Below are 26322 nucleotides of genomic sequence, written 5' to 3' on the forward strand. Positions count from 1 at the left end.
CTTGTTATGTTAGTCACATAGTTACAACACTATCATCCTTGTTAGTCACATAGTTACAACACTATCATCCTTGTTATGTTAGTCACATAGTTACAACTCTATCATCCTTGTTAGTCACATAGTTACAACTCTATCATCCTTGTTAGTCACATAGTTACAACACTATCATCCTTGTTAGTCACATAGTTACAACACTATCATCCTTGTTAGTCACATAGTTACAACACTATCATCCTTGTTAGTCACATAGTTACAACACTATCATCCTTGTTAGTCACATAGTTACAACACTATCATCCTTGTTAGTCACATAGTTACAACTCTATCATCCTTGTTAGTCACATAGTTACAACTCTATCATCCTTGTTATGTTAGTCACATAGTTACAACACTATCATCCTTGTTAGTCACATAGTTACAACACTATCATCCTTGTTAGTCACATAGTTACAACACTATCATCCTTGTTAGTCACATAGTTACAACACTATCATCCTTGTTAGTCACATAGTTACAACACTATCATCCTTGTTAGTCACATAGTTACAACACTATCATCCTTGTTAGTCACATAGTTACAACACTATCATCCTTGTTAGTCACATAGTTACAACTCTATCATCCTTGTTAGTCACATAGTTACAACTCTATCATCCTTGTTAGTCACATAGTTACAACACTATCATCCTTGTTAGTCACACAGTTACAACGCTATCATCCTTGTTAGTCACAGAGTTACAACACTATCATCCTTGTTAGTCACAGTTACAACGCTATCATCCTTGTTAGTCACATAGTTACAACACTATCATCCTTGTTAGTCACATAGTTACAACACTATCATCCTTGTTAGTCACATAGTTATAATGTTATCATCCTTGTTATGTTAGTCACATAGTTACAACACTATCATCCTTGTTAGTCACATAGTTACAACACTATCATCCTTGTTAGTCACATAGTTACAACACTATCATCCTTGTTAGTCACATAGTTACAACACTATCATCCTTGTTAGTCACATAGTTACAACTCTATCATCCTTGTTAGTCACATAGTTACAACACTATCATCCTTGTTAGTCACATAGTTACAACACTATCATCCTTGTTAGTCACATAGTTACAACACTATCATCCTTGTTAGTCACATAGTTACAACACTATCATCCTTGTTAGTCACATAGTTACAACACTATCATCCTTGTTAGTCACATAGTTACAACACTATCATCCTTGTTAGTCACATAGTTACAACACTATCATCCTTGTTAGTCACATAGTTACAACACTATCATCCTTGTTAGTCACATAGTTACAACTCTATCATCCTTGTTATGTTAGTCACATAGTTACAACACTATCATCCTTGTTAGTCACATAGTTACAACACTATCATCCTTGTTAGTCACATAGTTACAACACTATCATCCTTGTTAGTCACATAGTTACAACACTATCATCCTTGTTAGTCACATAGTTACAACACTATCATCCTTGTTAGTCACATAGTTACAACACTATCATCCTTGTTAGTCACATAGTTACAACACTATCATCCTTGTTAGTCACATAGTTACAACTCTATCATCCTTGTTAGTCACATAGTTACAACTCTATCATCCTTGTTAGTCACATAGTTACAACACTATCATCCTTGTTAGTCACACAGTTACAACGCTATCATCCTTGTTAGTCACAGAGTTACAACACTATCATCCTTGTTAGTCACAGTTACAACGCTATCATCCTTGTTAGTCACATAGTTACAACACTATCATCCTTGTTAGTCACATAGTTACAACACTATCATCCTTGTTAGTCACATAGTTACAACACTATCATCCTTGTTAGTCACATAGTTACAACACTATCATCCTTGTTAGTCACATAGTTACAACGCTATCATCCTTGTTATGTTAGTCACATAGTTACAACTCTATCATCCTTGTTATGTTAGTCACATAGTTACAACACTATCATCCTTGTTAGTCACATAGTTACAACACTATCATCCTTGTTAGTCACATAGTTATAACGCTATCATCCTTGTTAGTCACATAGGGGTGCTGTTACCCACCGTGTCATAACCTATTTGTGTGTGTCAACATCTTGGGTTATGGGTTCTTATTGGTTCTAATATAACAGTTGTTTGAAGTGGCATCCAATGGTTAATTCCCACAGGTCATGTTTTAGTGAAGTGAAGTTCATCTAGATTACTGACAGACAGGACAGGTTATTGGAGAGCAGGTTTAATAAACATCTAGTATCCACACAACTCTTAGTAGATTGGCAGGTCAAATGTCATCTGTCAGCTGATTCATCTCATGGTTAAGATGATAGTGATAAAAGATGGCGGTCTATGTCTGCTCCGTTTTACTGCGCTAGTTTCAGGACCAAGACTAGCTCCACCTTCCTATTTATTTAGGAGGAGGTCTGCAGATAGACTTCTCCTAAAGCTTATAACAGGATCAGTACAACAGACAGCGGGGAATACAGACTGCAAGAGGTTAGACATATTAAATAATTGTCATCCTTTCACGTGTCCTGCTGTTTTCAGTGTTGATACTGAACACATATTAACACAATATTAATTCAGATCGGAGATAGTTTAGGAAAGGAAGATAATGTTTGACCTCAGGGAATCCCATTGTTAGGTTTTCTCCCTACTCAATCTGGTATCCCTATTAGGGCCATATGGCCATCTCCTTCCCAGCCAGCCATGTTGCTGCCATATTTTTTTAATTTAACCTTTATTTAACTAGGCCAGTCAGTTAAGAACAAATTCTTATTTACAATGATGGCCTACCAAAAGGCAAAAGGCCTCCTGCGGGGACGGGGGCCTGGTATTTAAAAAATAATATAATTACAATATAAATATATGACAAAACACAAATCACAACAAGAGAGACAACACAACACTACATAAAGAAAGACCTAAGACAACAACATAGCAAGGCAGCAACACATGACAACACAACATGGTAGCAACACAACATGGTAGCAGCACCATACACGGTACAAACATTTTTGGGCACAGACAATTGCTTCCCCCTACAGATGTAGGATCTTAATTTGATCACCCTGCTGCAGGAGAACTTGTAGTGTATTTGAGGTTTAAAAAGGCTTCTGAAGTTTGTAATTTCCACTTAAAAATGTCAGACTTGATTTTGGCTTATGAAAAATGTATCAATCCCTACACAAATGTCCATCCACATAATAATGTACATGTCTTGTTGCTGCAGGATTATTTTCCTGCTGTAGCAAACTGGTTCAAATTAAGATCCTACATACCTACGTACCTCGGCATTGGGCAGCCATGTTGGTGCCGTATGGAATCCCCCTACCTGGGCACTGGCCAGCCATGTTGGTGCCATATGGTTATCATGGCCTGACCTCGTACCTGGAGTCAGCTTTGTTTCTATTCTAGCTCCTTCCTTACATAACACAGCAAACTCACTGTGACCAATATGCAAACGCAATATGAAGAACAATGGTGGTGGTTTTGACGGCTCCACCTGTTAAAGCATGGTGCTAGCAACCCCAGAGTTAGAGGTTTGATTCCCGCATGGGCCACATATATACTAACTAACCATGATATTATATTATTATATACTACATATCCATGTAATGATCAATGATCATATTATTATATACTACATAGCCATGTTATTAACATATTATTATATACTACATATCCATGTTATTAACATATTATTATATACTACATATTCATTTCATTATCATATTATGATATACTACATATCCATGTTATTATCATATTATGATATACTACATATCCATGGTATTATCATATTATGATATACTACATATCCATGGTATTATCATATTATGATATACTACATATCCATGGTATTATCATATTATGATATACTACATATCCATGTTATTATCATATTATGATATACTACATATCCATGTTATTATCATATTATGATATACTACATATCCATGGTATTATCATATTATGATATACTACATATCCATGGTATTATCATATTATGATATACTACATATCCATGGTATTATCATATTATGATATACTACATATCATCATATTATGACATACTACATATCCATGGTATTATCATATTATGATATACTACATATCCATGTTATTATCATATTATGACATACTACATATTCATGTTATTATCATATTATGATATACTACATTCCATGTTATTATCATATTATGACATACTACATATTCATGTCATTATCATATTATGACATATTTCATATCCATGTCATTATCATATTATGATATACTACATATCCATGGTATTATCATATTATGATATACTACATATCCATGGTATTATCATATTATGATATACTACATATCCATGGTATTATCATATTATGATATACTACATATCATCATATTATGACATACTACATATCCATGGTATTATCATATTATGATATACTACATATCCATGTTATTATCATATTATGACATACTACATATTCATGTTATTATCATATTATGATATACTACATTCCATGTTATTATCATATTATGACATACTACATATTCATGTCATTATCATATTATGACATATTTCATATCCATGTCATTATCATATTATGACATACTACATAGCCATGTTATTATCATATTATTATATACTACATATCCATGTTATTATCATATTATGACATACTACATATCCATGTTATTATCAGATCAACAGGTGTTTGAAGGGGAGTGAATCATGGGGGGGGGGCAGGTTGCTGGGAATTGTGGGTGACCACTCCATATGAGGGGGAAACAGTGAGGGCTAAGGACATGACATCACTAAGTCCACTCACACCGCCACTGTGAGCATTGGAATGTACCTCAGGGCGGGGGGAGGGCATCCTCTCAATATAAACAGTTTCACAGTCTAGAGCACAAAACCCAATAACTCCAGCAAAACAGTCCAACATCTGGTCACTAATCGGATTAACTGTGTGGTAACGCTTAATGTGGGATTACAGGATAACATGTACTGTCCTGACAGGTCAAGGACCAGAGAGGAGGACCAGAGGGATGAGCTAGAATCTAGGTGATATTATTATTACAGGATAACATGTCCTGACAGGTCAAGGACCAGAGAGGAGGACCAGAGGGATGAGCTAGAATCTAGGTGATATTATTATTACAGGATAACATGTCCTGACAGGTCAAGGACCAGAGAGGAGGACCAGAGGGATGAGCTAGAATATAGGTGATATTATTATTACAGGATAACATGTCCTGACAGGTCAAGGACCAGAGAGGAGGACCAGAGGGATGAGCTAGAAGCTAGGTGATATTATTATCAATGATCTTTTGTTTCTTTTTTAACTAGAAATGATCAATGATTATCATTAATAATGGTAATGATTGTCATGTGTGTTTGTGGATTGTCAATGGCAATTACCAACTCATGGTTTCCAGAACATGGTTTCTACAGCTTTATATGATTACTCTATGTCCCCATGGTAAAATGTAGTTTCTGATGACAGTGTAATTGATGTCTAATGTGTGTAACGTGTATAAGTGTATAATTAGCACTGAGGACAAGGCATTAGAATGGTGTTTTCTTGGAGAACAACGACCTCCCACCTACCTCCCCTTCAACGCTGCGTGTCACTGGTTAACATGTGTTTACCTGTGACCTTTAACTCATGTCAAAGGTGACAAAGGAAGGAGACACGTCTCACACACACACACACAAACACACACAAACACACAGGGAGAGAGGAAGAGAGGGAGATCATTTAGCAATGACATCAGCAGGGTTGGGGTCAATTTGAATTAAAGTCACTCAATTCAGGAAGTGATTTGAATTGTTTTATTTCAGTTTACTTCCTGAATTGACTGACTTCAATTAGAATTAATCCAATCACTGGAGAGATATGGAGGTTTGAATAAGAGAGCCATGAAAAATGGAATGAGAAAGAGAGAGAGAGAAAAGAAAAGAAGAGAAGAGAAGAAGAGAGAAGTGAGTGTGAGGAAGGGAACCCTCTGTGTGGGCGTTATCATCTGGTAAAGGCTGAATAAGAAAGGAGAGAGAGAGAGTTAAGGGCTGAATAAGAAAAGAGAGAGAGAGTTAAGGCTGAATAAGAAAGGAGAGAGAGAGTCAAGGCTGAATAAGAAAGGAGAGAGAGAGTTAAGGCTGAATAAGAAAGGAGAGAGAGAGTCAAGGCTGAATAAGAAAGGAGAGAGAGAGAGTTAAGGCTGAATAAGAAAAGAGAGAGAGTTAAGGACAAGAGTGAGGACAAGAGAGAGAGAGAGAGAGAGAGAGAGGAGAGAGGAAAGAGGGAGGTAAATGGAGAGTGAAGAGAGAAAGAGAGGGAGCGAGAGAGAGAGAGAAAGAGAGGAGCGAGAGAGAGAGGGGAGCGAGAAAGTGACGTACAAGGCCTTGTCATCTTCACTTGGAGCCTCTAATTACTGTCACCTAGGATGCAGGAGAAACCTCTCCTTCTCAAGTTAAAGGCCTGTGGGAGGTGTGTGTGTGTGTGTTTGGGGTTTGCTGGGATCAAACACTAAACACTAAACCAATAGATAGCCAACAGGTCAGTGAATAAAATACATTGTGCTTCCACCTCAAACTTATTGGCTTAGGGTATAACTCAGGGTTAGGGTATAACTCATTTCCTGGAGGGCCTAGTGTCTGCAGCTTGTAGGTTTTTCCATTGAATTAAGACCTAGACAACCAGGTGACGGGAGTTCCTTACTAATCAGTGGCCTTAATTCACCAATCAAGTACAAGGGAGGAGCGAAAACATGAAGACACTCGGCCCTTCGTGGAATGAGTTTGACACGTGGTTTAACCAGTGAATGCCATTAATCCACCAAGTTACTATGGGAGACAGAGGATGTTTTCTGACCAATAGAAAGAGTTCCCTGAAGGTTTTCAGAAGGTTACATCCTAACATTACAAACAGTGGCCAAATGTTTATCTAAGCCGTAAAAGTCAATGATGAATAAGCGAGAAAATGTCCTTGAAGTTCCCAGGCGGTGTATCCAGAGTAGCAACCTTTAATACAGTGAATGTTCTGGAAAATGTCCTTGAAGTTCCCAGGCGGTGTATCCAGAGTAGCAACCTTTAATACAGTGAATGTTCTGGAAAATGTCCTTGAAGTTCCCAGGCGGTGTATCCACAGTAACAACCTTTAATACAATGAATGTTCTGGAAAATGTCCTTGAAGTTCCCAGGCGGTGTATCCACAGTAACAACCTTTAATACAATGAATGTTCTGGAAAATGTCCTTGAAGTTCCCAGGCGGTGTATCCACAGTACCAACATTTAATACAGTGAATGTTCTGGAAAATGTCCAATATAAAACCGCTCTAAGAAAACTACGCTCAACTATAGCCCTGAGATCATTTTGCAGCCATTTTACAAATATTCTGGAGTATGTTCTTCGACCCTAAAATCCCAGTTCTTTGTAACTGTGTGTGTGCCAGGCTGCAGGCAGGGTGCATGCCTCAGAGCATGTGCAGGCTTGTGTTTGTGCATTCGCCCATACCAGTGAGTATGCCTGCGTGGAAGAAAAGCCAAACCCATCGGAGTGTGTGAAACTTCCTAAAGAGACCTTGTGGCTCCTCTGTTTTCCGCTGCGGTCTGGTCCGAGCTTCCCTTCCCAGAGAGGAGCTGACAGCTGAGTCCTTCTCTCCCTTCGCTGCGTCGATACTTTATCTAAGCTAAAATTATTGATCACCTCTCTCTGCTCTGCTCTCGCCTGCTAGATACACAGAGACATAATGTACCCTACATATTTCATAGTGGGGGCTATTTCTGAAACTTGGACCTTTAAACTGCATGACAAATTGAGAAGGACCAGTGCATGGATGGAAGGAGGGAGGGGGGGAGGGCAAGAGAGGGAGAGAATGGCCCAGGGACGAAGAGAAGGTGGGTGAGAGATACAGATGGGAGAGGTAAAGAAAGATGTAGAAGGGGGAGATAGAGAGAAAGAGGATGGTAAGGGAGAGAAAGAGATGTCCCCCTGCCCAGTGCTTTCCATACTGGCAACACAACACTCTTTCTTGGAGGAACAGTGTCACTTCATCGCAGGGTGCCACGTGTGCATCTGAGGGCCAATCAGAGCCTGCGTGCTGCTCGGGAGTCAGCGACTTAAAACCTTCACACTAACCCCCACGATTTCTAACCCTAAAGCAGAGAACCAGATCATAGGCCAACAGCATACAAACACACACAAACACATGCAGACACACACTCACATACCCTCTTGGTGAGTTGTGTGTCCATCATGAAGTTGTGGACGTGTTTCTCTGCCTTGGTCAACTCCAGCTTCCTTGCTACCACGGCAACCACCAGAGCTGTACAGCCCGCACCCTGAGAGAGAGAAAGAGAGAGAGCAAGAGAGAGAAAGAGAGAGAGAAAGAAGGAGAGAGAGGATTGAGTGAGTGAGAGATGAGAGTCAACACAATCTGTCAATCAGTGGATCTCAATTAGGAAAAGCGAGGGAAAGAAAGGCGGAGGACAATCTGTGTATCATCAACAGACAACAAGGATGGAGTGAGTGAGAGAGAATGAATCTCAGATGAGAGAGAGAGAGCGAGAGAGACCGACAGAGAGACACAGAGAGACACAGAGAGAGAGAGAGAGAGAGAGAGAGAGAGCGAGAGAGAGAGAGAGAAACGGGGAGAGAGACAGAGAGAGAGAGACAGAGAGAGAGAGAGAGAGAGAGAGAGAGAGAGAGAGAGAGAGAGAGAGAGAGCGAGAGAGAGAGAGAAAGAGAGACAGACAGAGAGAGACAGAGAGAGAGAGAGAGAGAGAGAGAGAGAGAGAGAGAGAGAGAGAGAGACAGAGAGCGAGAGAGAGAGAGAAAGAGAGACAGACAGAGAGAGACAGACAGACAGAGAGAGAGAGAGAGAGAGAGAGAGAGCAATACAAACACACCCTCAGAACAAAAAAGGAAAAGCACATTAGAAAACTGCTCGATGTAATTGAGGAATCCATAGAATCAAACCACTTCTGGAAGAATTGGAATAAATTAAACAAACCTCATCAGGAGGAATTAGCTATCCAAAATGGGGATATGTGGAGAAATCACTTTGCAAACCTCTACAGCAATATAACAAAGAGCCCAGAACAAAAAGATATACAAGAAAAATTACAAATACTTGAATCAGCAGTCAAAGACTATCAGAATCCTATGGATACCCCAATTAGAGAAGAAGAATTATTGGAAAAACTACGCACTCTCCAACCCAAAAAGGCCTGTGGTGCTGATGGTATTTTAAATGAAATGATCAAATATACACACCACAAATTCAAATTGGCTATACTCAAACTCTTCAACATTATCCTCACTGCAGGTATTTTCCCCAATATTTGGAACCAGGGATTGATCACACCAATCTATAAAAATGGAGACAAATTTGACCCAAATTTGAATTAACAGCAACTTAGGGAAAGTTCTCTGCAGTATTATAAATAGCAGACTACACCATTTCCTTGACGAACACAACGTCCTGAGCAGAAGCCAGATTGGATTTCTAAAAATGATCGTACAACAGACCACATTTACACCCTCCACACTCTAATTGACAAAAGAGTAAACCAAAACAAAGGCAAAATCTACTCGTGTTTTGTAGATTTCAAGAAAGCATTTGATTCAATTTGACACAAAGGTCTTTTTTATAAACTAATAGAAATTGGTTTTGGAGGGAAAACATATGATGTTATTAAATCAATGTACACTAAAAACAAATGTGCGGTTAAAATTGGCAACAAGCAAACAGACTTCTTCTCTCAGGGACGGGGAGTGAAACAGGGCTGCCCAATAAGTCCAACACTATTTAACATCTACATTAATGAATTGGCAAAAACATTAGAAGAATCGGAAGCACCTGGTATCACCCTACACAACACTGAAATCAAGTGTCTGCTGTACGCAGATGACCTGGTGCTGCTGTCTCCCACTAAAGAGGGTCTGCTGTAGACAGATGACCTGGTGCTGCTGTCTCCCACCAAAGAGGGTCTGCTGTAGACAGATGACCTGGTGCTGCTGTCTCCCACTAAAGAGGGTCTGCTGTAGACAGATGACCTGGTGCTGCTGTCTCCCACTAAAGAGGGTCTGCTGTAGACAGATGACCTGGTGCTGCTGTCTCCCACTAAAGAGGGTCTGCTGTAGACAGATGACCTGGTGCTGCTGTCTCCCACTAAAGAGGGTCTGCTGTAGACAGATGACCTGGTGCTGCTGTCTCCCACCAAAGAGGGTCTGCTGTAGACAGATGACCTGGTGCTGCTGTCTCCCACCAAAGAGGGTCTGCTGTAGACAGATGACCTGGTGCTGCTGTCTCCCACTAAAGAGGGTCTGCTGTAGACAGATGACCTGGTGCTGCTGTCTCCCACTAAAGAGGGTCTGCTGTAGACAGATGACCTGGTGCTGCTGTCTCCCACTAAAGAGGGTCTGCTGTAGACAGATGACCTGGTGCTGCTGTCTCCCACTAAAGAGGGTCTGCTGTAGACAGATGACCTGGTGCTGCTGTCTCCCACTAAAGAGGGGTTACAGCCGCACCTAGATCAGCTTCACAGGTTCTGTCAGACCTGGGCTCTGACCATTAACCTAAAAAAACCCAGATATAATGATATTCCAAAAAAGGTCCGGAAATCAGGATGACAAATATAAATTCTATTTGGACACAGTTCTATTAGAACACCAAAAACTACACATATCTAGGACTACATATCAGCAACACAGGTAGCTTTCATGTGGCTGTGAATGAGCTGAGAGACAAAGCAAGAAGAGCATTCCATGCCAAAAGGAACATTAAAATCGAAATTCCAATTAGAATCTGGCTCAAAGTTTTCCAATCGGTTATAGAACCAATTGCTCTATGTGGCTGTGAAGTATGGGGTCCACTCTCTAATAATGAATTCACCAAATGGGACAAACATCCAATTGAAATACTGCATGCAGAGTTTTGCAAGACTGTATTGCAAGTGCAAAGAAAAACTCCAAATAACGCATGTAGAGCAGAATTGGGCCAATACCCCCTCCTCATTCGAATAGAAAAAAGAGCCGTCAAATTTTACAACCATCTAAAAACAAGTGATCCCAAAACATTCCATCACACAGCTCTACAATGTCAAGAGATGAAACCAGAGAAGAATCCCCTCAGCCAACTGGTTCTGAGGCTCAGTTTACAAACCCAAACCAACCCCATAGAGCCTCAGGACAGCACTCAGAAAATCTGGCCCAACCAAATCATCACAAAACAAAAAGAAAAATATATCACCTATTGGAAAGACACCACAAAAAATCTAAGTAAACTTCAATGCTATTTGGCTCTAAACAGACAGTACATGGTGGCAGACTATCTGACCACTGTGACTGATAGAAAACTGAGGAAAACACTGACTAGGTACAGACTCAGTGAGCACAGTCTGGCTATAGAGACTGGTTGTCACAGACAAACATGGCTGCCCAGAGAGGACAGGCTGTGCTCACTCTGCTCCAGGGGAGAGGTAGAGACAGAGCTGCATTTCCTATTACACTGTCACAAATACTCATACCTAAGAGAATATTTCTTTCCCAAAATTATAATTCAATACAAAGAATTTGAAACTATAAAAGATAAAGAAAAAAATCAAATATTTATTGGGTGAAAAGCCAAATATGTGTCCTCCTGCCACAACCTGAGGGACAGCCAGTGAAAAGTGCAATGTAATGTCGATAATATTTCCCATCTTGTTTTGTTTTGTCTTTCATACCATGTCATGTGTCTTCTCAGTCATGTTGACACTGGTCTACTACCATTGCTTTAATGTATTGTTGTTCTGATTAATATTGTTGTTATAGTTGTTGTTAATGGTAATCCCATGTCCACTACTACCATTATTGTTGCTGTTGGTCCCACCATTTACTTATATATATATTTTATGTATATATAAATATATCATTTTATTTTTCTATATGTATACTTTGACAATGTAAGTAATAATGAACTTACCATGTCAATAAAGTCAATTGAATTGAAAATTGAATTGACAGAGACAGACACAGAGAGAGAGACAGACAGAGAGAGAGAGAGAGACAGAGACAGAGAGACAGAGACAGCAACAGAGAGAGAGAGACAGAGAGAGAGAGAGAGAGAGAGAGAGAGAGAGACATATGACATTTGAAATGTCTCTATTACATTTGAACTTCTGTAAGTGTAATGTTTACTGCTCATTTGAATTTTTTATTTCACTTTGTTTATCTATTTCACTTGCTTTGGCAATGTAAACATGTTTCCCATGCCAATAAAACCCCTTAAATAGAAACTGAAATTGAAAGAGAGAGAGTTAAAGGATATTGCATCTCAAAATCTAATGTTCTCAGACATTTTCATACCTCTAGAATGGTCCAAAGTCCAACTTAAAGTCAAGACTATACATTAGGAGAAATCTGCAAGCCTCAATCCCAAACAAATAAGAATTCAATCTAATTAGATGGCGCCAGTCTGAATTACAGTATTTGATCCCCTGCTGATTTTGTACGTTTGCCCACTTACAAAGAAATGATCAGTCTATAATTTTAATGGTAGGTTTATATGAACAGTGAGAGACAGAATAACAACAAAAGAATCCAGAAAAACGCATGTCAAAAATGTTAAAATGATTTGCATTTTAATGAGGGAAATAAGTATTTGACCCCTCTGCAAAACATGACTTAGTACTTGGTTGCAAAACCCTTGTTGGCAATCAGAGGTCAGATGTTTCTTGTAGTTGGCCACCAGGTTTGCACACATCTCAGGAGGGATTTTGTCCCACTCCTCTTTGCAGATCTTCTCCAAGTCATTAAGGTTTCGAGGCTGACGTTTGGCAACTCGAACCTTCAGCTCCCTCCACAGATTTTCTATGGGATTAAGGTCTGGAGACTGGCTAGGCCACTCCAGGACCTTAATGTGCTTCTTCTTGAGCCACTCCTTTGTTGCCTTGGCCGGGTGTTTTGGGTCATTGTCATGCTGGAATACCCATCCACGACCCATTTTCAATTATCTGTCTGAGGGAAGGAGTGTTACAGGTGTAAAGACCAAGGCGCAGCGGGTTGCGTGCTCATCATTATTTTATTTATAGGTGAACACGAAAAAACAATAAACAAAGAACGACAGTTTCGCAGGCTATACACAGCAGTGCAAAAACAATCTCCCACAAAGGGACAGGTGTAAAACAGGCTCCCTAAGTATGACTCTCAATCAGAAACAACAATATACAGCTGTTCCTGATTGAGAGCCACACCAGGCCAACAAAGAAATACACAACATAGAAACCCTAGAAGACAAAACAAGAACATAAACCAAAAACCCCGGAACACATAAATCCAACACCCCTCTACATACACACACACCCCGAACCATATAAAATAAATACCCCTCTACCTAAATACATAGCCCAAACCACATGAAACAAACACCCCCTGCCACATCCTGACCAAACTATAATAACAAATAACCCCTATTACTGGTCAGGACGTGACAAGGAGGTTCTCACCCAAGATTTGACAGTACATGGCCCCGTCAAATGATGCGGTGAAGTTGTCCTGTCCCCTTAGCAGAAAAACACCCCCAAAGCATAATGTTTCCACCTCCATGTTTGACGGTGGAGATGGTGTTCTTGGGGTCATAGGCAGCACTCCTCCTCCTCCAAACACGGCGAGTTGAGTTGATGCCAGAGCTCCATTTTGGTCTCATCTAACCACAACACTTTCACCAGTTGTCCTCTGAATCATTCAGATGTTCATTGGCAAACTTCAGACGGGCATGTATATGTATTCTTGAGCAGGGGGACCTTGTGGGCGCTGCAGGATTTCAGTCCTTCACGGCGTAGTGTGTTACCAATTGTTTTCTTGGTGACAATGGTCCCAGCTGCCTTGAGATCATTGACAAGATCCTCCCGTGTAGTTCTGGGCTGATTCCTCACCGTTCTCATGATCATTGCAACCCCACGAGGTGAGATCTTGCATGGAGCCCCAGGCTGAGGGATATTGACAGTTCTTTAGTGTTTCTTCCATTTGCGAATAATCGCACCAAATGTTGTCACCTTCTCACCAAGCTGCTTGGCGATGGTCTTGTAGCCCATTCCAGCCTTGTGTAGGTCTACAATCTTGTCCCTGACATCCTTGGAGAGCTCTTTGGTCTTGGCCATGGTGGAGAGTTTGGAATCTGATTGATTGATTGCTTCTGTGGACATGTGTCTTTTTTACAGGTAACAAGCTGCGGTTAGGAGCACTCCCTTTAAGAGTGTGCTGCTAATCTCAGCTCGTTACCTGTATAAAAGACACCTGGGAGCCAGAAATCTTTCTGATTGAGAGGGGGTCAAATACTTATTTCCCTCATTAAAATGCAAATCAATTTATAACATTTTTGACATGCGTTTTTCTGGATATTTTTGTTGTTATTCTGTCTCTCACTGTTCAAATAAACCTACCATTAAAATTATAGACTGATCCTTTCTTTGTCAGTGGGCAAACGTACAAAATCAGCAGGCGATCAAATACTTTTTTCCCTCACTGCAGATGGTGCCAATCCTTTCCATTGACTTGGGTTGATGGCTGTAGATTCCTCCTAACGAATGCAGCTAGCAGGGTCTAAAACTACAGATAGAATGTGGAATACTACTTTAGAAAACTACAAAACATCTGACGTTAGGAAAATGTCTGACAAACTTTGATTTTAGGGAGAACTGTGGCTTAAATGGAGTCTCACAGACATCCCTGGGAGAGAGAGACGGAAAGAGATAGAGAGAGAGAAGGACAGGAAGTAAATTAAGTTTCATATTAAATACTGTTATGTACGGTAGAGAAAGAGAAAACATGTTTCTGAAGAGGGAGATAGAGAGGGGAACAGGAATGTGCTGGTGAGAGAGGAGGAGAGGGAGATGGAGGGATGAAATAGGTATTAATGAGGTCACATAACTCCTGATAAGAAATTAATTAGGATTAACAAGGTTTAATCAAAATATGTGTGTGCGCATACAGAATGTGGCTAAACCTATTGCTAATGGACTAGACTTTAATGCATACTCTTGAAAAAACAAGACACTTTTGCTGAAAATAACTTTAGCGAGCACATCTAAAACATAAAAGACAAAAAGTCAGTGACCACATCTTTGCTCTCCGTACACTCTATTTGTAAAATATAAAAGATAGACTCTCTCTCTCTCTCTCTCTCTCTCTCTCTCTCTCTCTCTCTCTCTCTCTCTCTCTCTCTCTCTCTCTCTCTCTCTCTCTCTCTCTCTCTCTCTCTCTCTCTCTCTCTCTCTCTCTCTCTCTCTCTCTCTCTCTCTCTCTCTCTCTCTCTCTCTCTCTCTCTCTCTCTCTCTCTCTCTCTCTCTCTCTCTCTCTCTCTCTCTCTCTCTCTCTCTCTCTCTCTCTCTCTCTCTCTCTCTCTCTCTCTCTCTCTCTCTCTCTCTCTCTCTCTCTCTCTCTCTCTCTCTCTCTCTCTCTCTCTCTCTCTCTCTCTCTCTCTCTCTCTCTCTCTCTCTCTCTCGTCTAGTGTCAGTATTGACGCCTCTGGCTCTTTCTCTCTCCCTCTACCCATCTCTCTCTTTCTTTCTCTGTTTTTGTTTGTGTTTATTTCAGTCAGGTGCTCTCTGTCTCTTCCTCCTTTCTCCCTCTCTCCATCTAACCCATCTCTCGTTTACTCTCTGTCTTTTGTCTTCTCTCTCTATTTTTCTGCTGTTTCTCCATCTCACTCTCTCTCCATTCATTAATACATTCATTCAGTTCTTTTCTCCTTCTCTCCTTGTCCCTTTATTCTCTCAGCCTCTTTCTCTGTATCTGTGTCACCCTGTCTGTTCCTGCTCACACTAACATACGCCCACACCTTCACTTACAAAGCCAGATATACACACACAAACACCCACACGGGGGTGAACACAGATACTCCTATACCCGCTGTTACTGACTGCATCCTACACACACCACTATCACAGAGCTTGACATGCACTCTCAATATGACTCCAGAAACATCCCACACAACACTCACTCACTCAAACACACACACACACACATAAAATAGTTATATAGACACACACACACACATAAAGAGTTATATAGACACACACACACACATAAAGAGTTATACAGACACACACACACACAAGAGTTATATAGACACACACACAAAGAGTTATATAGACACACACATAAAGAGTTATATAGACACACACATAAAGAGTTATATAGACACACACACACACATAAAGAGATATATAGACACACACACACACATAAAGAGATATATAGACACACACACATAAAGAGTGATATAGACACACACACACACATAAAGAGATATATAGACACACACACATAAAGAGTGATATAGACACACACACACATAGAGTTATATAGACACACACACACACACCCACACACAAAATAGTTATATAGACACACACACACACACCACACACAAAATAGTTATATAGACACACACACACATAAAGAGTTATATAGACACACACACACAAAGAGTTATATAGACACACACACACAAAGAGTTATATAGACACACACACACACATAAAGAGTTATATAGACACACACATAAAGAGTGATATAGACACACACACACATAAAGAGTTATATAGACACACACACACACACCCACACCCACACACAAAATAGTTATATAGACACACACACACACATAAAGAGATATATAGACACACACACACACATAAAGAGATATATAGACACACACACATAAAGAGTGATATAGACACACACACACATAAAGAGTGATATAGACACACACACACATAAAGAGTTATATAGACACACACACACACACAAAATAGTTATATAGACACACACACACACACACACACACACACAAAGAGTTATATAGACACACACACACACACAAAATAGTTATATAGACACACACACACACACACACACATAAAGAGTTATATAGACACACACACACATAAAGAGTTATATAGACACACACACACACATAAAGAGTTATATAGACACACACACACACACATAAAGAGTTATATAGACACACACATAAAGAGTTATATAGACACACACATAAAGAGTTATATAGACACACACATAAAGAGTTATATAGACACACACATAAAGAGATATATAGACACACACACACATAAAGAGATATATAGACACACACACACATAAAGAGATATATAGACACACACACACATAAAGAGATATATAGACACACACACACATAAAGAGTGATATAGACACACACACACATAAAGAGTTATATAGACACACACACACACAAAATAGTTATATAGACACACACACACATAAAGAGATATATAGACACACACATAAAGAGTTATATAGACACACACATAAAGAGTTATATAGACACACACACACACATAAAGAGTTATATACACACACACATAAAGAGATATATACACACACACATAAAGAGATATATAGACACACACACACATAAAGAGATATATAGACACACACACACATAAAGAGATATATAGACACACACACATAAAGAGTGATATAGACACACACACACATAAAGAGTTATATAGACACACACACACCCACACACAAAATAGTTATATAGACACACACACACACACACACACAGAGTTATATAGACACACACACACACACACAAAGAGTTATATAGACACACACACACACACACATAAAGAGTTATATAGACACACACACACACACACATAAAGAGTTATATAGACACACACACACACACACACATAAAGAGTTATATAGACACACACACACACACATAAAGAGTTATATAGACACACACACACATAAAGAGTTATATAGACACACTCAGGGGGTCTGTGCCCTCTGTCTTTGAGAGGTTTTTATTTTTGTTCACCAGAAGAGGGGGATGGATGGAGAAAGCTACAGAGAGAAAGATAGAGAGGAACAGAAAGAACAAGGAGGATGAGCAGAGAAGGGAAAAGAGAGGGGAAAGAGGAGGTGAGAGGTCAGAGACAAATGGAGAGAGAGAGAGAGAGGTCAGAGACAAATGGAGAGAGAGAGAGAGAGGTCAGAGACAAATGGAGAGAGAGAGAGAGAGAGAGAGAGAGAGAGAGAGGGAGGATAAGAGGTTGAAGAGAGAGAAAGAGTGAGTGAGTACAGGATGTGATTTGTCCCTGGTTGAGAGTGATTGTAATGACTTTCTATAGGGGGAATTCTCACCCTCATCTCTATGACAACAGCGAAGGCCAACAGTGTTGGAATATACCATTGCCCTGAGGCTGGGGGGGGGGTGACGACAGGTGTCAGTGTGCATGTGTGTGTGGGAGTTAAAAAGAGGGGAGTAGAATGGGGGAGTTTGTTAATGTATGCCAAATTAGATTACAAAAACATGTCACTCTGCAAGGCTTTTCATTTTCTCATGTTCATATGGCTGTGTACGTGTACATGTATGTGTCCTGTCACAGTTTTATTACAAAGATTTGTCTGCGGTCCCTGGATGTGTTTATGAGAGAGAGAGAGAGAGAGATGGGGCCTTCATTAAGCAATTGAGAACACACACACACACACACACACACACACACACACACACACACACACACACACACACACACACACACACACACACACACACACACACACACACACACACACACACACACACACACACACACACACACACACACACACACACACACACACACACACACACACACACACACACACACACACACACACACACACACACACACACACACACACACACACACACACACACACACACACCACACACACACACACACACACACACACACACACACACACACACACACACACAGTCCATTAGACTCAGAGCACAGATGCAGGCTAGTACAGGGGGATAAACAGATGACATAAATGACAGAATGCCCCCTAATCCTGGGCCTAGTGACCGAGAGAGGACAGGCGATATGAGGACAGAGAGAGAGGGAGGGAGTAGGACAGAGATAAAGAGAGGGAAGGAGGAGGACAGAGAGAAAGAGAGGACAGGAGATAGGAGGACAGAGCGATAGAGAGGACAGGAGATAGGAGGACAGAGAGAAAAGAGGACAGGAGATAGGAGGACAGAGATAAAAGAGGACAGGAGATAGGAGGACAGAGATAAAGAGAGGGAGGGAGGGAGGTGGACAAGAAGAAAGAATCTCAGAAAGAAAGAGAAAGGGGTGACATTGATACACACACAAAAATAAACATGGTGGTACCATGATGCCGGTTAGTAAACAGACTCCTTTGCCACAGTACGTGTGAGGCACCATGTCTCCGTAGCCAATAGACAGGAAGGTGATAGAGATGAGCCACATCGCCCCCAGGAAGTTACTGGTCACATCCTGGGCATCATGATACCTGGGGAGAGAGAGACAGGAACTTACTGGTCACATCCTGGGCATCATGAAGAGAGAGAGAAGGAGAGAGAGAAAAGAGAGAGAAAAGAGAGAGAGAAGGAGAGAGAAGGAGAGAGAAGGAGAGAGAAGGAGAGAGAAGGAGAGAGAAGGAGAGAGAAAGGGAAAGAGTGAAAGAGAGAGAGAGCCAAAACTCCACTGCTCCTCTCTCACACGTACCTCTCACACACTCGTACGGTCCAGGCAGCGATGATCCACAGTGAGATGCTGAAGACCAGGAGAACAGTGCCTGGACAGATGGTCATCAGAGTCTTCATCACAAACCTTGTGTTAAAGTGCACCTGCAAAGCACACACACATGCACGCAAGCACACACGCAGATGTAACGCACACACGCACATAACACACGCACACATACACAGTGTTAGATGTCATCGATAACATATATAACATACAGTTGAGATGTTGCTTCAATATATCCACATAATTCTCCATCCTCATGATGCCATGTATTTTGTGAAGTGCACCAGTCCCTCCTGCAGCAAAGCACACCCAGAACATGATTGTCACGATATCCAAGATAGCAGGAAAGGGGTAAGTCAGGCGCAGGAGACTGAGGTCCGTTGAACAGCCGTTTTTAATACAGCCAATAGTAAACACAGCAACAAGGCAGGATGCGCAGCCACAAAAAGGAAGGAGAACAGCTCCACAATCCAATTAGATGGGGCGCAGCCCGGCAACCCTAATGCCTAACAGAAATACGTAGCGCACTCCAAACATACAATAAATCTGCCCACTACAAAGCGTAACAAGCAACAATCCCGCACGAATCCCAAACGAAAACAGACAAACTAAATACCCCCCCACTAATGACAAACAAGGAACAGGTGCAGACTAAAACAGACATAACCAACAGACACTGAAACATGGATCGGTGGCAGCTAGTAGGCCGGCGACGATGACCGCCGAGCGCCGCTCGACCGGGGAGAGGCGCCACCTTCTGTGGACGTTGTGACAATGATGCTGCCACCCCCGTGCTTCACGGTTGGGATGGTGTTCTTCAGCTTGCAAGCCTCCCCCTTTTTCTCCAAACGTAACGATGGACATTATGGCCAAACAGTTGTATTTTTGTTTCATCAGACCAGAGGACATTTCTCCAAAAGGTACGATCTTTGTCCCCATGTGCAGTTGCAAACCATAGTCTGGCTTTTATATGGCGGTTTTGTAGCAGTGGCTTCTTCCTTGCTGAACGGCCTTTCAGGTTATGTCAACATAGGACTCGTTTTACTGTGGTTATAGATACTTTGGTACCCGTTTCGTCCAGCATCAAGGTCCTTTGCTGATTCTGGGATTGATTTGCACTTTTCACACCAAAGTACGTTCATCTCTAGGAGAAAGAACGCGTCTCCTTCCTGAGCGGTATGACGGCTGCGTGGTCCCATGATGTTTATACTTGCGTACCATTGTTCGTACAGATGAACGCGGTACCTTCAGGTGTTTGGAAATTGTTCCCAAGGATGAACCAGACTTGTGGAGGTCTACAATTTATTTTTTGAGGTCTTGGCTGAATTCTTTTGATTTTCCCATGATGTCAACCAGAGAGACACTGAGTTTGAAGGAGGCCTTGAAATACATCCACAGGTACACCTCCAATTGACTCAAATGATGTCAATTAGCCAATCAGAAGCTTCTAAAGCCATGATGACATTTTCTGGAATTTTCCAAGCTGTTTAAAGGCACAGTCAACTTAATGTATGTAAACTTCTGACCCACTGGAATTGTGATACAGTGAATTATAAGTGAAATAATCATTCTGTAAACAATTGTTGGAAAAATTACCTGTGTCATGCACAAGGTAGATGCCACAACTGACTTGCCAAAACTATAGTTTGTTAACAAGAAATTTGTGGAGTGGTTGAAAAACGAGTTTTAATGACTCCAACCTAAGTGTATGTAAACTTCCGACTTCAACTGTATATAATCTGTACACACAAACATACATAAACTGTGTTAAAGTGCACCTTCAAACACCAACTGAATGGGACGGCCTTCCTGGAATGGAGCCTGTGGCCTTTTGAACCTGTATTACTACATATAATATTATCTCAAAGCCCTTGTCTGACAACACATGATTTATGTGAAAACTCTCATGTTGGGATTCCATCCTCCATGGTCCTGATTAATCATGTTTTAATCATGTCAGGTCATATTGATAGTAATAAATGGAACAGGTCATATTAACTGTCCATTCAGCAGTAGTTAGTTCAACCTTTGAAGTGTTAAGAGCTGATCAACGAGGGTTAATCAAGTAGAACACCAGGAGCTCCACATACAGCAGCTCCCCTCATTACATCTCATTCAGCCATATCCTGAAGGACATATTACAACCCAATTCACTATCTAACACATTACTCATCTAATACACTGTCACTCACTCCACTCACTCACTCACTCACTCACTCACTCACTCACTCACTCACTCACTCACTCACTCACTCACTCACTCACTCACTCACTCACTCACTCACTCACTCACTCACTCACTCACTCACTCACTCACTCACTCCCTCTGTCTACGTCTCTTTCTATTAGTTCTACATCTCCTTTTCTCAGTCTCATTGTACTATTCCCTCTATCATATCTCCTCTTTCTTTTATCACTTTACTATTGACCTCACTCATGTAATACCCACTACTCACTCTCTCACTCTCATTCGCCAATTCTCTCAATAATTTTCCCGCATCTCATTCCCATAGGTTGCGTCCCAAATGGCACCCTATTCCCTATGGGCATTGGATACAAGTAGTACACTACGTATGGGATAAGGAAGCACCCTTCTGCCTTATTATTCCTGCTGCATATCTGTCATTACTGTCCTCAGTTACCTGACAGAGAAGGATTTAGTCTCTGTCTTTACTGTCCTCAGTTACTTGACAGAGGAGGATTTATCCTCTGTCATTACTGTCCTCAGTTACCTGACAGAGGAGGATTTAGCCTCTGTCATTACTGTCCTCAGTTACCTGACAGAGGAGGATTTAGTCTCTATCTTTACTGTCCTCAGTTACTTGACAGAGGAGGATTTATCCTCTGTCATTACTGTGCTCAGTTACCTGACAGAGGAGGATTTAGTCTCTGTCATTACTGTCCTCAGTTACCTGACAGAGGAGGATTTAGTCTCTGTCTTTACTGTCCTCAGTTACTTGACAGAGGAGGATTTAGTCTCTATCTTTACTGTCCTCAGTTACTTGACAGAGGAGGATTTATCCTCTGTCATTACTGTCCTCAGTTACCTGACAGAGGAGGATTTATCCTCTGTCATTACTGTCCTCAGTTACCTGACAGAGGAGGATTTAGCCTCTGTCATTACTGTCCTCAGTTACCTGACAGAGGAGGATTTAGTCTCTATCTTTACTGTCCTCAGTTACTTGACAGAGGAGGATTTATCCTCTGTCATTACTGTCCTCAGTTACCTGACAGAGGAGGATTTAGTCTCTGTCATTACTGTCCTCAGTTACCTGACAGAGGAGGATTTAGTCTCCGTCATTACTGTCCTCAGTTACCTGACAGAGGAGGATTTAGTCTCTGTCATTACTGTCCTCAGTTACCTGACAGAGGAGGATTTAGTCTCCGTCATTACTGTCCTCAGTTACCTGACTGTCACGACTTCCGCCGAAGTCGGTCCCTCTCCTTGTTCGGGTGGCGTTCGGCGGTCGACTTCACCGTCCTTCTAGCCATCGCCGATCCACTTATCATTTTCCATTTGTTTTGTCTTTGTCTTACACACCTGGTTTCAATTCCCCAATTACTTGTTAATTATTTAAACCTCTGTTCCCCCATTGTTTGTGAGTAATTGTTTGTATGAATACAGTCCGTTATTGTGGGCTCGCATTATTGCGTAGTATTTGTTTGTATTTTGAATAAATACGTTTTTTACTCATATCTGCTGTCCTGCGCCTGACTCCTCCACACCAGCTCACACAGATTTTATTACAGAATTACTCACCTGAAATGGAGTCAGCAGGAGCAGACGACCCCCCTTTTGCGGTCGGAGAGTGCGTCCAGCAGCACGCGACCATGTTACAACGTCTGGGCACCGCCATGGATCGCGTGCTGCAGACGATGGATAGATGGAGAAAGAAGGAGGTCCTCCAACGCCTCCACCAGCCCCACTATAGCAGGCTCTACTGTCCACCCCTCCTTCACCTGGTCCCAGCGGGATTCGGCTCGCACGCCCGAGGGAGTATGATGGGACGGCTGCCGGTTGCCAGGGGTTCCTACTCCAGCTGGAGCTCTACCTGGCGACCGTCCACCCAGCTCCTTCGGGACGTGAGAGCGTGTCCGCCCTCGTCTCCTGCCTCTCCGGTAAAGCCCTGGAATGGGCCAACTCTGTATGGAGTGAGAGAGACGAGGCGTTGGACCATTACGCAGAGTTCACCCGCCGCTTTCGGGCAGTTTTCGACCACCCGCCTGAGGGTCGAGCGGCAGGTGAACGTCAGCTGCATTTAGGGCAACCGGAGGAGGGGCCATTCCCTGCACCATCTATGGCCGCAGAGGGCACACTGCTGGTCGGTGCTGGGGGGGTTCCTCAGGGAGTCGAGGCAGCAGGTGAGTCGTGTCATGTCACCCCAGGTGAGTCGGCACCAGGCTCACCCAGAGCCCCCTGTTGCTCACATGTATGTGTTTATCAAATTTCCTGAGTTTTCCACGCATTCCCAGCATAAGGCGCTCATAGATTCAGGCGCAGCTGAATTTTATTGACCGTTCATTTGCTCATAGTTTAGGGATCCCCCTCGTTCCTGTGGATATGCCCTTCCCTGTGCACGCCCAAGATAGTCGACCATTAGGGTCAGGGCTGATTAGGGAGGCCACCACTCCACTAAGCATGGTTGCGCAGGAGGGTCACAAGGAGAGAATCAGTCTCTTCCTTATTGATTCTCCTGCATTTCCCGTGGTGCTGGGCCTACCCTGGTTGGCCTGTCATGACCCCACTATTTCGTAGCAACAGCGGGCTCTCAAGGGGTGGCCACGAGAGTGCTCAAGGAGGTGTGTGGGAGTTTCCATCGGTGCGACTACGGTGGAAAGTCCAGACCAGGTCTCCACCGTGCGCATCCCCTCAGAATATGCTGATTTGGCTCTCACCTTCTGTAAGAAGAAGGCGACTCAATAACCACCCGATCGACGGGGGTTGTGCGATAAATCTCCTGGTAGACGCAGCACTTCCCAGGAGTCACGTGTATCCTCTGTCACAGGAGCAGACAGCGGCTATGGAAACATATGTCTCCGAATCCCTGGGGCGGGGATACATTCGGCCCTCCACTTCACCTGCCTCCTCGAGGTTCTTTTTTGTGAAGAAGAAGGATGGAGGTCTGCGCCAGTGTATTGACTATCGGGGTATCAATCAGATCACAGTGAGGTACAGCTACCCAAGGCCTCTCATTGCCAGTGCGATAGAGTCAATGCACGGGGCGCGCTTCTTCACAAAATTGGATCTCAGGAGCGCTTACAACCTGGTGCGTATCCGGGAGGGGGACGAGTGGAAGACGGCATTTAGTACCACCTCAGGGCACTATGAGTACCTCATCATGCCGTACGGGTTGATGAATGCTCCATCAGTCTTCCAGGCCTTTGTTGATAAGATTTTCCGGGACCTGCACGGGCAGGGTGTAGTGGTGTATATCGACGACATTCTGATATACTCCACTACACGCGCCGAGCATGTGTCCCTGGTGCGCAGGGTGCTTGGTCGACTGTTGGAGCATGACCTGTACGTCAAGGCTGAGAAATGTCTGTTCTTCCAACAGTCCGTCTCCTTCCTAAGGTACCGCATTTCTACTTCAGGGGTGGAGATGGAGAGTGACCTCATTTCAGCCGTGCGTAATTGGCCGACTCCCACCACGGTAAAGGAAGTGCAGCGGTTTCTAGGGTTTTCCAACTACTACCGGAGGTTTATCCGGGGTTTTGGTCAGGTAGCCCCTCCCATTACCTCACTGCTGAAAGGGGGGACCGGTGCGACAGCAGTGGTCGGCTGAGGCGGACAGGGCTTTTGGTCACCTGAAGGCTCTGTTTACCTCGGCTCCCGTGCTGGCTCATTCGGATCCCTCTTTGGCGTTCATAGTGGAGGTGGACGCGTCCGAGGCTGGGATAGGAGCCGTGCTATCTCAGCGCTCGGGTACGCCACCGAAGCTCCGCCCCTGTGCCTTCTTTTCGAAGAAGCTCAGCCCGGTGGAGCAAAACTATGATGTGGGGGATTGGGAGCTGTTGGCTGTCGTCAAGGCTCTGAAGATGTGGAGACATTGGCTTGAGGGGCGAGACACCCTTTTCTCATCTGGACTGACCACCGCAATCTGGAGTACATCCGGGCAGCGAAGAGACTGAACCCTTGCCAGGCAAGGTGGGCCATGTTTTTTACCCGTTTTGTGTTCACCCTGTCCTACCGACCAGGTTCCAGGACGCTAAGGCAGACGCACTGTCCCGGATGTATGACACAAAGGAGCGGTCTATGGATCACACTCCCATACTCCCGGTCTCTTGCCTAGTGGCACCGGTAGTGTGGGAGCTGGACGCGGACATCGAGCGGGCGTTACGTACAGAGCCCACTCCTCTCCAGTGTCCAGTAACGGGCAGGTGGAGAGAGTAAACCAGGATGTGGGTAGGTTTCTGCCATTATATTGCCAGGACCGGCCGGGAGAGAGGGCGGCGTTCATCCCCTGGGCAGAGATGGCCCAAAACTCACTCCGTCACTCCTCCACTAACCTCTCTCCCTTCCAGTGCGTCCTGGGGTATCAGCCGGTTCTGGCACCTTGGCATCAGAGCCAGATCGAAGCTCCTGCGGTGGACGAATGGTTTAAGCGCTCGGAGGAGACCTGGGACACCACCCATGTACACCTGCAACGGGCCGTGAGCCGGTAGAAGGCAAGCGCCGACCGCCACCGCAGTGAGGCCCCGGTGTTCGCACCAGGGGACCGGGT

At 42.8% G+C, this 26322-nt stretch overlaps 1 protein-coding gene across 1 annotated transcript in view; it reads right to left on the reverse strand.

The window, feature by feature from the left end:
* The window catches only part of kcnn3 (potassium intermediate/small conductance calcium-activated channel, subfamily N, member 3), an 86682-nt gene that overhangs the window by 12468 nt on the left and 47892 nt on the right, over window positions 1-26322 (reverse strand). Inside the window, exons 5-7 of the mRNA XM_045718899.2 lie at window positions 19574-19695; window positions 19217-19358; window positions 8243-8353 (exon numbers count right to left, since the gene is read on the reverse strand). Of these exons, the coding sequence (XP_045574855.2) occupies window positions 8243-8353; window positions 19217-19358; window positions 19574-19695 (375 nt within the window). The remainder of the gene's footprint in view (window positions 1-8242; window positions 8354-19216; window positions 19359-19573; window positions 19696-26322) is intronic.

Source organism: Salmo salar, chromosome 05, assembly GCF_965601325.2.
Source record: "Salmo salar chromosome 05, fSalSal1, whole genome shotgun sequence".
In the NCBI taxonomy this organism is placed as follows: Eukaryota; Metazoa; Chordata; class Actinopteri; order Salmoniformes; family Salmonidae; genus Salmo; species Salmo salar.